The following is a 13,387-nucleotide window of genomic DNA, read 5'->3' as shown; positions in this document are numbered from 1 at the left end:
ATCCTGTTTTTTGAAAACCTTCAAATATGCCACAAAAAGGGAATAATTAAGTTAAAATACAGCAGACCCACATGACCAGATGCTCTATAGCTAGCAGCAAAGTACATACAACCATCTTACAAGTAATTATGTATACAGATAAAAGAAGTTAACATTTTATTTTGTTGATTGTGGGGCTTGAACTCAGGGCCTGGGTGCTGCCCTGAGCCTCTTTGTGCTCAAGGCTAGTGCTCTACCACTTGAGCCACATCACCACTTCTGGTTTTTGAGTGGTTAATTGGAGCTAAGACTCCCACAGACTTTCCTGCCCTGGGCTGGCTTTGAACCACGATCCTCAGATCTCAGACTCCTGAGTAGCTAGCCACTAGATCCCAGACAAAGGCATTTTAAAATGGCTGAAAATACATATAATACAGTGCCATCTTACAATTAATTATGAATACAGAGGGAAACGTCAAGGACATTAAATGGCTGAGTATGGTGCCTCACACCTCTAATTCCAGCTATTTGGGAGGTGGAGACAGAAAGGACCATGGTTCAAGGTAAAAAGTTAGTGAGACGTCACCTCCATCATTAATTTTAGTGTAATGGTATGGATCTACATAGTCCCAACTGTGCAGGAAGCATAGATTGTAGTCCAGGCTGGCTTCTAGCAAAATCACGAGATTCTAACTAAATAATAACCTAAAAGAAAAAAAGGTTTGAAGGCATGGCTCAAGTGGCAGAGTATCTGGCACTAGAGTTTGAGTGTAAACTCTAGCACTTCAAAAAAGAAAAAGAAAAGTCAAGATATGACAGCCTCTGGGAAGTGAGGTTTCTGGTTTTACTTTTGTCTGTACTTATAATTTTGTTTTCTACAATAAATATGCACCACTGACTACATCTGTTCTAAGGTGTAATCCAACCATCAAAATTATTTATAGGAACTCCTAATAATTCCCATTGCTTATAGGAGACAAGATTGAAAGACCCATACAGCAGTTGGGCTGCTGGGCTTTGACTCAGCATCTCTCTTCACGCATCCCTCACCCACAGCCACATGCAGAAACTGTCTCAGAATAGAAGATCCTCTGACCTCAAGGAAGGAAGCATTCCAAAATCCCTCCCCAGATCCTTAGGAGGGAACTGAGCCCTACACATCATCAAGGTAAACTAATTCTCATTTATTTGAGCTGTGACCCAAAATCAATTTGCTTTTAGCTTTAAAGCATATTGCTTAAAAAGGAGTCTCCTTCTTTGTAAACATCACTATTGGAGCCATTCCTCTGAAGAATGGCTGGCGTAGAAGTGTATAAGAAAGGGTCCTATGAGGATCAGACTCTGCCTTTCCCCTCACCCTTGCTCCCACCCTCCACAGAAGCTCTGAAGAGGCATCATTATGGCTTCAGAGACATCAGTAAAAAGGCGGCCAGAAGCAAACATGCAGCCCCTTATCTTGGATCCCACATTCAGGGATAAATGTGACAAGGCTGATGACAACTCTTCCTTTATTAAAAGAGCAATCAGAAAACTGTGGAGGGGACATTGGAAGAAAGGAAATGGTCTGGCAACCATGTTGATGGCCTCTCTCAGTAATTTCTGGCACAAGGATTCCTTGGGGATCAAACCCAGAGACATGTGCATGCTAGACAAATGCTAACTCTGAGCTCTATTTACTCTTTTTATGGAGGGTAGGGAGACAAAGTTTCCCTATGTAGCCTCAAACTGTTCTTGAACTTGGAAATCCTCATGCTTCAGTTTCATAAGTGCTGATAATAAAGGTGTGCACCATCAAGCCCATTCCTTCACTATTTTTTTGGGGGGGAGAAGGTGGTACTGGAGTTTAGCCTCGGATTTGTACTTGCTAGGCAGGTTTTCTACTGTTTGAGCCTTGCTGCCAGCCCTTTACTTCTCTTTCTTAGCAGTTTTACATAATTAAGGAAACTCAGACTGATCTCCAAACTGATTCTAGAAGACCGGGAAGTAAGAATATCTTAGGGAAGTAAAGGTGAGCATCTTGTTACAGGAGTCAACCTCCACACTGAAGATGTCCTAACTTGGTGCTCAGGAACCTACTGGGCTAGAGCACTGTAAAAAGTGTAAAAGCTGATTATTTCAACACATCAGCATTGCCCACAAGATGAGAAACAACACTGAGGCATTTCTGTGATAAACCCACCTGTCCTATGTGACCCAGCCCAGCTTGTCTACAAGGAGGTCCAGTGCCCCAACTACATCCCTTGGTGGGTCTCCCGTATTTCCTTATGCTGTATTCGGTGTATTCAGATTTGACTGGCAACACTTTAAAAAGTTTGGCAAAAGGAGACTTCATTTTTAACTTCCTTGAAAACTATTACTCCTGGCAAAGGTCTTTGGCACATTCACCTCCATGTACTCACATTCACACCTACATAAGCCCCATAGCCCCTCACATGCGCCCATGCACTGAAGCCCATTCTTACACATCCACATACACATTCTTATACAAACATAACTACAGTCAAACACATACCTTTCTCCCACAGTGCTATTTCTCACACACTCCTCTGCCCAGAGGTAAGTAGGTTTCAGACTATTGTGCTCAGCCTTCCCCAGTTACCTGAAAAGGACTGGGATGGTACATGTATACACAGAGTTCAGCTCTAACTACAGCCTGACTATGTAAATCATCATGGGGAAGGTAGAAGGAGGAGAGAGGGAAAGAAAAGGACAGGGAAGGAAAAGGAGGAAGAAAGGGAAGGAGGAGGGAGTGACCAAAGGAGGGAGGGGTAGAGAAAGAGAGAGGGAGAAGGAGAGAGACAGAGAAAGAGAGATGAGAATGGACCAGGACAGACAACACCTGGATTTTGACTTCACACTAGCACATATGATGATTGTGGACAAGCTACTGAGCTGCTGTAATTCTTGATTTCTTTGTTGAAAATGGGATTAAAGTGGATCTACTGGCTAGGCACTGGTGGCTCATGCCTATAATCCTAGCTACTCAGAAGGCTGAGATCTGAAACCAAAACCAGTTTTGCTTCAAAACCAGCCCAGACAGGAAAACCTGTGAGATGCATATGTCCAATTAACCACCAAAATAAATAAATAAATAAAAGCCAGAAGTAGATCTGTGGTTCAAGTGGTAGAGCACTAGCTAGCCTTGAGCAATAAAGCTCAGGGACATTACCCAGGCCCTGAGTTCAAGCCCGGGGACCGGCTCCCAAAAAAAGGATCTACTGGAGTGTTTGGTGATTGTTAGGTAAGATAGCAACTGCCGAGACAATAGTCTCTCTACCAAAGCAATCTCAAAAGATAAGAAAGCTTTCTGGGGATGTCCTGAGGCCTCATCATCTCCTCAACATCTGGGCCTTAGGTTGTCCAGCAACGGTGACAGGACATCTTTGGCAAAGAAGAATGGCTTACAGCCCAGGTTTAACAGAATATGATCAAACAGTTCTATGCGGCAGGGGTTGGATACCGAACTCCAGTGCATTGGGGCCATACTGCAGGCCCACAGTGCCCCCCAAGACTAGCTGCCCATAGCCCCAGAAGTGCTCTTCATATCCTTTGGCTTCTTGCAGCTCCTCCCTATGAGCCACAAGGGTGCCAGCAGTCTCCTTACAGAGTAGCTGCATGTTCCAAAACTGCACACCAGTAAAAGTTGGAGGGGAAAAAAATTCCTACAAAATCCCTTAACTTGCCTATGAGGCCATGTGGGAGGCTTCCTCTGTATTTCTAATGGCACCCACATATGGACACACTGTCTCACAGCCAGGACTGCTATGAAAATGTGTTACCATCAAATGCCACAATCACACATGACAGGAGGCAGAGCTCACAGGTTCTTCACAGTGAGTGAGACACCCTTGCTACATATCTGCCCCTCTCCTCCTTCACATGGTGCAGGCACATGGCTGGGCTTTGCACTGAGCACACTGACCTGCAGATGGCTCACCACTTTCCATCCTACAGAGGAGAAGCTGCAAGATGTGGGAACACCATTGCCAGGGCTCTAGCCTCTGCTAGCCTCTCCCAACTGATTGAACCATGAGGGAGAATTGGGAAGGACTAGAAGCATCTTCCTTCACCCATCATGGCTTACCTTTGGATAGAAAAAAGGTCAAGAAAGTGACCATTTAAAGGATAAAGGGGTATCAATGAAACAGGGATACTCTCAAGACAATATGGTGGAAATTAACTGTACAACTGGGGGCAGGTGGGAGAGAGGGAAGTTAGGAGAAAAATGAGGGAGGGGGTAACAAATTTGACAAGAAAGGTACTCACTACCTTATATATGTAACTGTAACCTCCCTGTACATCACCTTGACAATAAAATTAAATTAAAAAAAGAAGGTGGCCATGAAAAAGAACCTAACATACAGGCTTGGAATGTGGCTTAGGGTAGAGTGCTTGCCTAGCATGCATGAAGCCATGGATTCAATTCCTCAGTACCACATAAACAGAAAAGCTGGAAGTGGCACTGTGGCTCAAATGAAAGATTGCTAGCCTTAAGGAAAAAAAAAAAAAGCTCAGGGACAGTAACCAGGCCCAGAGTTCAAGCCCCAGGACTGGAAAAAACGAAACAAGCAAATAAACAAAAAAGAAACCCCCAAGATTCCCACAGTATGGAGAAGGAAGCCTCTTCCTCATATCTTTGGATATAGGAAATCTGTGGAGGTACTGCAGTTTAAATTCAGTCCTTGTGATTGCTAGGCAGGTGCTTTTCCACTTGAACCATGTCTCCAGCAGCTTAGGAAATCTTCTGGCTTAGTAAGTGATTGGCTCTAACTCCATACTACAGGATGTGAAATTGTGACTATGGAGTCAGGCCTTTGGTCTGTCAACCTATCAAACAAATCAGAAACATTTTCCAACCCCTCCAAAAAGCCCACCACTTTGCAAGCCAAGTGAGGACTTGGCTTGCAGAAAACAAACACAGATGAATGCTAGAGCAGAGCCAGTGGCTTTCTCTGGACCCATAAGCACACCCAGATGACATCAGAGCATGCCATAGCCACATCACAGAGTTCTGCTTTTCAACATACCCTAGCTCTTAGAAAGGACTCCCCAGTGGTGTACACACACATACATGCACACACACACACACACACACACACACACACACACACTCACACACATCTGGGAATGAGGAGGAAGAAAATAGAGGAGAAAGGACACAGAGGAGGAGTAAGAAACTAAGGAGAAAGGGGGAGGAAGAAGAGGAGGAAGTGGAGGAAAGGACATCCCAGAGCCGTGTCTTCTCAATTTCTACTAGCTCCACAGGAACTAAAAGGTCCCTGGCCCCTGCTATGGCCTATGCCTTCTAGCCTTGGCTTCTGGTCATACTGTGTATACCTTCTACCCTTAGATGGGGATCCTGGGAAGCCCCAGGTAAAATTTTGCTGTTTTGGCTTCCCAGGAGCCACTGTTCTGAGTCTAAAACTTACTTGACCTTCTTCTCTGTGAGCTGCTCCAGGGCAGAGTGGCAGTCATCCATCTCTTTCACAAACTCCAGGTTCCTCTTCTCAACCCTCTCCAGGTCCTGCCGTGCCTTGTCCCGTTCCCGCACCAGCTGCTCCACTTGCCCTCTGCCATAGGAAGGAGACAGGTCAGATGCAGTCCCCACCATCAGCCTGACATGCCCCACCTGGGTCTAGTCTGGGCCCTTTGAGCTCCATGTCTGCGTAAATTATAAAAACAGTTGTGTTAACTGGGGAGCCACATGTGGGCCAAGTGTGTACTAACCTTTCTGCCTCCACAACCACCTCCTGGGCACTTTTTACAACTGCTATGTCCACTTTACAGATGCGAATTGGGGGGCGGGGAGAGGGAAAAGGAGAGTGGGCCAGGGAAGGGAGGAGAGAAGATGAGGGGAGAGAGGGAGAGAGGAGAGAGAAGGGGAAGGGGAGTGAAAGAGAGAGGGGGGCAGCCAAATGAAGTTTTTAGGTTTTTTACTCTAGGAAGTCTGAGCCCAGAGCCCTGCAGTATGCCACACATTCAGACAGGATCAGAACATTCGAGAATTAATCTCTGGGCATGGACACATAAAAGGGACAGGCTGGCTATCAGTATTATGTTACAACCCTGCCCTGGCAGCTTGGCATCTGAGCAAGGGCAGGCGAGTCACACAGAGACAAAGGTGCTGTGTGTGTGTGAGACCTTGACTGTGGTCACCTGGCCCAAATGAACAAAGTTCTACACAAATCACCTGTGGCTCCTGCTATTCTGGAGACCTTCCCCGTGGAAAGAGCACTGGGCTCCTCACTCTTGCTTCTGCTGTTTCTGTCTACAGAGCTGCCTGAGGGAAGGCCCATCTGACAGTACCTGACAAGGAGCTGTCTTTAGAATCAAAGTTTTGGTTTCTGTCAATCTTTTTTGAAGCTTCAGAACATCAACAAGAAAACAAAAATCTAAATACTCAAACCAAAACCCAATCCAATTAGGATAAAACATGTTATCCGAACTCTACTGTATGGAAAGGACTTTCTTCCTTTGCCAGCCTTAGCCTGAGAGCCCTCTCGTTGCAAGTGGAAGCAGCTGGCTCGCTGGAGGGTATCTACCTCCACACCATTATGTTCTAGCAAAATGAGAGCTCCGGCAGGATGAAAGTCAAGCTCACATCCTTAGAACTCCAGTAAAAGGGGCTGAGAAAGGACCATAACAAGTAGATCGCTCAGCATCTCATCAAGCATGAGGAGGAGTTGATGATCCTTCAGTTCTATGGACACAAACCCCAAAGCAGTAGCCAGTGAACAATCCATAAAGTCTTGCCTAGCCTGGATATGTGGAAAACATTGGCCTTCTCTGCTCTGAAGAGCTATTCCCTTGCCTCTACCTCTGTTATAGCTAAAGGAAGGAGCATGGGAGATAGGTACATCAAGGAGCTCCCACATTCCAAGACCAATGGGACAGATGAGAGTAAGGAGGGACATGTCTTGAATTTTCCTGGAGGTGGGCCTGGCCAGCTACACTCCATCCCTGGTTCCACATGGGCTCTTACTGGTGGTAGCTCAGTTCCTGGCGGTAGCAGGCCAGGGCTGCTTGCTGAATGACACCATCAACAGTCAGAAGCTCGTTGTCAAGGGCCCAGGTCAGCTCCAAAAGGTTCACTTTCTCTTCCACGTTGAAGTCCAGGCTCTAGAAGGAGCAAGCCCCACTAGGCATGAGAAAATGAGGGACATCTCCAAGCATATGCTCTTATTCTCCAGTGGATAGTCCAGGAGCCTAGACCTATAGTGGCTATTATGGCCAGCACCTGTACCTTTCCTAGCTACCAAAGTTTCTATCATCTGGGAGAGTAAATCAATTGTAAGGAATTCTGATGGGCTGTCAACACTGTGCTCCCCAGCCCCTGCTGTACTGTAGTGTCCTGGTGTACTCAAGGGTGGGTACAACTAAGGTTGGATAGAGTTCTCTTTGCTGGACAAAATGTAAGATTCAGTCAGGGAAGTATCCTGTTCAGGCACCACATAGGGACTGAGATGGAGACCAGGGGAGCAACACTCTTCTTCCCTCTGGAACCAACAGTTTTTACAACTGTGTAAGCCTTGAAAAGATCCATAGAAGAGGCCTGCCTTAGCCAACATCACCACAAAGCACAAGAGAAGAGGATCCCAACTCCACTATGTGACCCAGATCCCATGACACCGGAATTACATATCCCTGGCTGCCCATGAAGGCCCCTAATGTTCTTTTGCTTAAGCCATCTGAGTTGACTTTTTTGTCATTCCAAACTAGAAGGTTCTGATCTACCTCTATGATACACAACCATAGATAGATGATTTTGTTGGCAGAAAAATGACCTATCAAGAGGAAGACAAGGGCAAACACTTCCCAAAGAGGAGCATCCTCACCCCCTAAGAGATTAAAAACAAACAAACAAACAAACAAACAACAACAACAAAAAACACAGGCTGGTCTGGATCTTGCATCCTCCTGACTGGGATCAAAGGTATACATCACCAGTGGCTCACGTGTATAATCCTAGCTTTTCAGGAAACTGAAATCTGAGGATCATAGTTCAAGTCCATTCTGGCAGGAAAGTCCATGAGACTCTTATCCCCAATAAACCACCAGAAAACCAGAAGTGGTGCTGTGGCTCTAGTAATAGCGTGCAATCCTTGGGCTAAAGAGCTCAGGGACAGAGCCCAGGCCCAGAGTTCAAGCCCCATGACCTATCATCACATACAGATTTTGAAAAATAGAATTAACGCAACAGAACAAATTATATCATGTGTGCTTTACTTCTCATATTTTTTAAACAAATAAACACTACACATTTTTTACTTTAGTTGGCCAGTAACTAATAGTACTTTTGGCTCCAGCTTCTAAAAATTACAATTACACCCAAGTCCAGTGGCCGGCACCACTGAGAACCTATGAGAGAAGGCACAGTGGTATGCCTAATTCCTGTCAAGTGTTAGGGGAACTGTTCACTGCCTAGCTGGGGTGCTCCTGAAGAGAAACAGTGAAAGCACAAAGAATAACACAATGCAGGTGCTGTTAGGAACACAAACACACCTTTCTCTGCAGCAACAACTTCCTGATGAACAAGAGGAGGATCAAAACCACCTTGATGGACTAGAGTATGCTTCAAGGGTAGAGCACTTTCCTAGCATGCATGCATGCATGCAGGAACAACACACACACACACACACACACACACACACACACACACACACACAATCTCCTCCTCCTCCTCCTCTTCCTCCTCCTCTTCCTCCTCCTCCTATTAAACAAAAACAACTGTGGCAAGTATGAGAGCCAGTTTCTAAGATAGCCCCATGTCTCTGGCCACCTGAGGCCACTCTTTCCATTCTGAACATGGCTGACTTACATGGTCAACAGAATACTGAGAAGCAACTCATATGCTATGCAAGCTTAAGATGTAGACACATGGCCTCCTCTATACTCTTCCAAGTAATTTGCTTTGGGGTAGCAGCTGCCAAGCTTTTAAAACAGTCTACCAGGGCTGGGAATATGGCCTAGTGGTAAAGTGCTCGTCTCATATACATGAAGCCCTGGGTTTGATTCCTCAGCACTACATATATAGAAAAGGCCAGAAGGGGCGCTGTGGCTCAAGTGGTAGAGTGCTAGCCTTGAGCAAAAAGAAGCCAGGGACAGTGCTCAGGCCCTGAGTTCAAGCCCCAGGACTGGCAAAAAAACAAACAAAAAAAACCCCAAACAAACCAACAAAAAAAACAGTCTACCAGTCCTAAGAGCGGCCTTGATGACAAGCATAAGGCCTCTGGCATGCAGCTGGCATCAACCTGCCAGCTCCAGATGGAATGGCCTCTGGGAAGAGTATGGTGCTAAATGACAACTACCTCCTCATGAGGACAATCTGAAGAGGACTACCCCAGTAAACTTCTCCCAAACTCCTCACTCACCAAAACTGTGAGAGATAAGAAATGGTGAGAGTGTAGTAGGGTAGAATTTAGTGATAATATATTGAGAAGTAAAACTAACACAGAGCAGCATCAGGACAAGCATTACTACCATAGGCCCTTCTGCAGCCCTGGCTAGAAGCCTGGAGAGCCCAGTAATGTGTTACCTGCATGTCCAGGGCTCTCCCTTTGGTGCTTTCTTCCCAGATAAGGTCTTCCAGGTGAGCAGTGATCATCATTGCTCTTGGTGGGGCCAGCAGCCTGCATTGCTAATTGCCAGCCTCACAGAGAAGGTATTATTAATGAGGTCATATGGCAAAAAGAGCCCTGATGTGGTGTGCCACACACCTCAGTTATGTGCCACTCACCCTGTATCCAAGGTAGGCCACCAACCCTCTCTGAGCTGTAATCATCCCACTGCCAAATACCCATATCAAGGCTAATGTGAGGATTAAGGCTGCACATTTGACATCATTGCTATTTCAGTCAAATCAAATCAAAACCTGAAGCAACTATCTGATGACAGAATAGCACTAAAAGAGGTAAGTTCTGAAATAGAAGAGGCAAGAGAGAGCCTCATCACTGGTCTGACAAGGATAGCATTTAAGACACCTCTTCCAGTCGAGGAGTTAGTGGTAGAAGTCAGGGGGAACCTAAGAACCATGAGTACATCTTTGCCTCTGTCCTCCCTGAATGCAAGTTTCAGTGATCACAGCACAGCATTTGGACCTCAGAACAATTGTATGGCCAGCTAGCTACCTTGGCTGGTACTTAATGACTGAGTTCAGCCCCAAAATATCTCTTCTCCAGAAAGCAAGCAGACCATTAAAAAGTCTATTTTTGTGCTATCTTAAGTACTACGTTGTCACAGCCTTTTAAAAGTTAAAATGGCTGGGCACTACTGGGCCTGTTATAATCCTAGCTACTCAGAAGCCTGAGATCTGAGGATCATGGGTCAAAGCCAGCCCTGGCCGGAAAGTTTATGAGACTCTCATCTCCAGTTAACCATCAGAAAACTGGAAGTAGAGCTGTGGCTCAAAGTTGTAGAGTACTAGCCTTGAGCAAAACAGCTCAGGGACAGCACTTAGGCCCATGACCAACAAAAAGAAAAGTTAGAGTTAAAATGAAGCCAGGCAAGGTAGCATGTACCTACAGTCCCAGCTAATTGAGCCATTGAGTTCCAGACCAGCCTAGGCATTATAGTGATATCCCATCTCAAAATACCAGTCCACAAAACCTTCGGCTGTTACTCTGCTCCTTAACTCTACAAACGGAAGTAAAGAAAGGTAAGCTTTCTTTCTTTACAGACTTTTATAAAATTGGTGTTATTTAAAAAAAAATAATGGATGGTGAAATTTAGTGACAGAAGTAATCTATTTGGCAACATTTCCTTGAGAGGGTGCCTATCAGTCTCTGACTTGGCAACCCCAGACAGAGCTCCACCCACATCCTGAAGGCTGACCTAGTGGCCAACTCCACAAAACTCTGTAAAAGAAAGGTAAGCCAACCTTTCCATGTACCAATGGCTCATGCTTATAATCCTAGCTACTAAGGAAGCTGAGATCAGGAGGATCAAGACTCAAAGCCAAAGAGGAAAAACAGGCTTTGAGGCTAGTCCAGGCAAAACATTGGGAATTGTGTTGCATTTTTCCACTAAAATATAGATGCCAAATCACAAGTAGTCATTGATTAATATTTTATTCTAGTCAGTCTGTTTCAATTTTATATTCACAAAATCTATATTAGCATCTGACTCATAGAGAGTGGTGAATGGATTTTTTCATTGTAATATGCAATTTATGCATAATGCTAATAATCTTTAACATATCATATATACAGTATAAATGATACATATATAAACTTTATAATGTATATTTAATGTACATATATACACTATATACACTATTATAAAAATACCTGACACTCTAGAGGAGAAATATATAACATAAAATTATGTTAAAATATATAACATATTATTCATATAAGTGCATACATATGTGTATATGAATTTTTTAATATATGACTTATTAATCATATAAGTCCATACCATATACATTGTATATTTTTCTATGTGTGAGATACATATGTGGATATTTAATCATTTATACCTTGAGATATTTTAAGGTAATTCTTGTACTCTTATTGGTGAGCTAAATGTAATGAACTACAGTAGAGTATTGTTAATAGGACATTGTAAGAAATTAAAAGACTCAAAAGCCAGTCTGAGCAAAAAAGTTCTTGAAATTCCATCTCTAAAACAACAAGCAAAAAGCCAGGCTAGACATGTGGATAAAGTGGTAACAGCATCAGCCAAACAAGAAACCTATGCTAGTGTAGGACCCTGGGTTGAAAACACTGCTACAGGCACTCTAGGGAACTCTGGGAGGAACTATGGTTCACTGTGAACAATAAGACTTCTTACAGTAAAGAAGGGGATTTCTTTTCACTAGTTTGTGGATGTCCCTCCTTGGTGTAGCAATAGTGGTGCAATGAATAGGACTGTGAAACTTGCCCTCAAATGAACTTCTTCAGACTGCTGTTCCCTCAGGATTTTTATCTTTTTTTGGTCAGTCATGGGGACTGTCAGGGCCTCAGTGTTGTCCCTGAGCTTTTCTGCAAGGCTAGTACTCTACCACTTTGATCCATGGTGCCACTTCTGGTTTTCTGGTGATTAATTGGAGATAAGAATCTCATGGAGTTTCCTGTGTGGGCAGGCTTTGAACTGCGATCCTTAGATCTCAGCTTCCTGGGTAGCTAGCATTATAGGATTACCAGTGCCCAGCTGTTTTCTTAGTTTTTTGGTGTTTTTTTTTTTTTTTTTGCCAGTCCCAGGGCTTGAACTCAGGGCCTGAACATGTCCCTGCTGCCTTTTTGCGCAAGGCTAGCACTCTACCACTTGAGCCACAGCACCCCTTCTGGATTTTTCTATATATGTGGTTCTGAGGAATCACAGGGCTTCATGTATACAAGGCAAGTACTCTACAGCTAGGCCATATTCCCAGCTTTCAGTTTTATTATTTTTAAATAATTTTTTCCTTTATTTTAATAGAGAAATTTGAAGAAAAATATTTCTTAAACTTTCTTTTATGAATTATTTTTGGGGGGGGGGGTCAATCCTGGGGCTTGAACTCAGGGCCTGGGCACTGTCCCTAAGCTTCTTTTGCTTAAAGCTGGCACTCTACCACTTGAGCCACAGTGCCACTTCTAGCTTTTTCTGTTTATGTGGCACAGAGGACTCAAACCCAGGGCTTCATGCAAGCTAGGTAAGCACTCTACCACTAGCTAAATTCCCAGCCACTTCTGTATGAATTGTTAGCACAGAGCACAAGCTCTGCCATGTCCCTAGCATGGGTGCTTCATCCATCTTCCTTGGTGAATATACAGCTTCCACTCTTCCCTTTCCGGTTTAGCCACACCACTGCCTGCCACCCAACAGAGCAACTGTAAGTAGTGAATTCCAAACCTTCAAAATCTCTCTGCCATTCTGAATCCCTTCCTGGGCCCAGGCAGCAATAAGCTGATCAGGAAATGCGAAGCCACTGCCATCATCGACACTGGAGAAGAAGCACAGACCGGAGCACACAGACACGAGGGATGAGGTGGTGGTGGTGGTGTGGCAGCCGTTCTCCTCCAGGGCCTGCACGTTGAGAAGGAAAGGCACTCTGAGCACCCAGGTGTACTGAAGTGTGATGTCTGTGTGTTTAACATACTTTCTACCCTCACCAGCCTCTGGTGAGCACTTTTCCTGAAAGAGGATCGCTGTGTGATTATTTGTTTCTTTTCCTAGAAAAGAAGATGGGCACTGCCACAGAATTTGTCAAGATCACATAATTTTGCAGGAGATGGACTTGAGATTTATCACAGGGCTCCTGATCCCTTCCCCAACACTCTCTTGAGGACCCCTAAGCACAAGAGGCCTCATGCCTAAGTAGTCTGTACCGTCTTGTCAGTCAGGGATTTTGACATCTCACCTAAGTTAGTAGGTGCCTGCCTCACAAAGAAAGAGCCCAGTAAGCTGTGTGCTGTGCCAGGAAAATGCA

General features: G+C 44.6%; 1 protein-coding gene across 5 annotated transcripts in view; it reads right to left on the bottom strand.

The window, feature by feature from the left end:
• The window catches only part of Ninl (ninein like), a 111,276-nt gene that overhangs the window by 44,543 nt on the left and 53,346 nt on the right, over positions 1-13,387 (bottom strand). For all 5 annotated transcript variants that reach the window (XM_048348676.1, XM_048348677.1, XM_048348675.1 and 2 more), the window contains 3 exons: positions 12,811-12,984; positions 6,962-7,098; positions 5,409-5,549 (listed from right to left, as the gene is read on the bottom strand). In XM_048348676.1, the coding sequence (XP_048204633.1) occupies positions 5,409-5,549; positions 6,962-7,098; positions 12,811-12,984 (452 nt within the window). The remainder of the gene's footprint in view (positions 1-5,408; positions 5,550-6,961; positions 7,099-12,810; positions 12,985-13,387) is intronic.

This window comes from Perognathus longimembris, chromosome 6 (genome assembly GCF_023159225.1).
Source record: "Perognathus longimembris pacificus isolate PPM17 chromosome 6, ASM2315922v1, whole genome shotgun sequence".
Taxonomy (NCBI): domain Eukaryota; kingdom Metazoa; phylum Chordata; class Mammalia; order Rodentia; family Heteromyidae; genus Perognathus; species Perognathus longimembris.
This window is presented reverse-complemented; position numbering and strand designations above follow the sequence as displayed.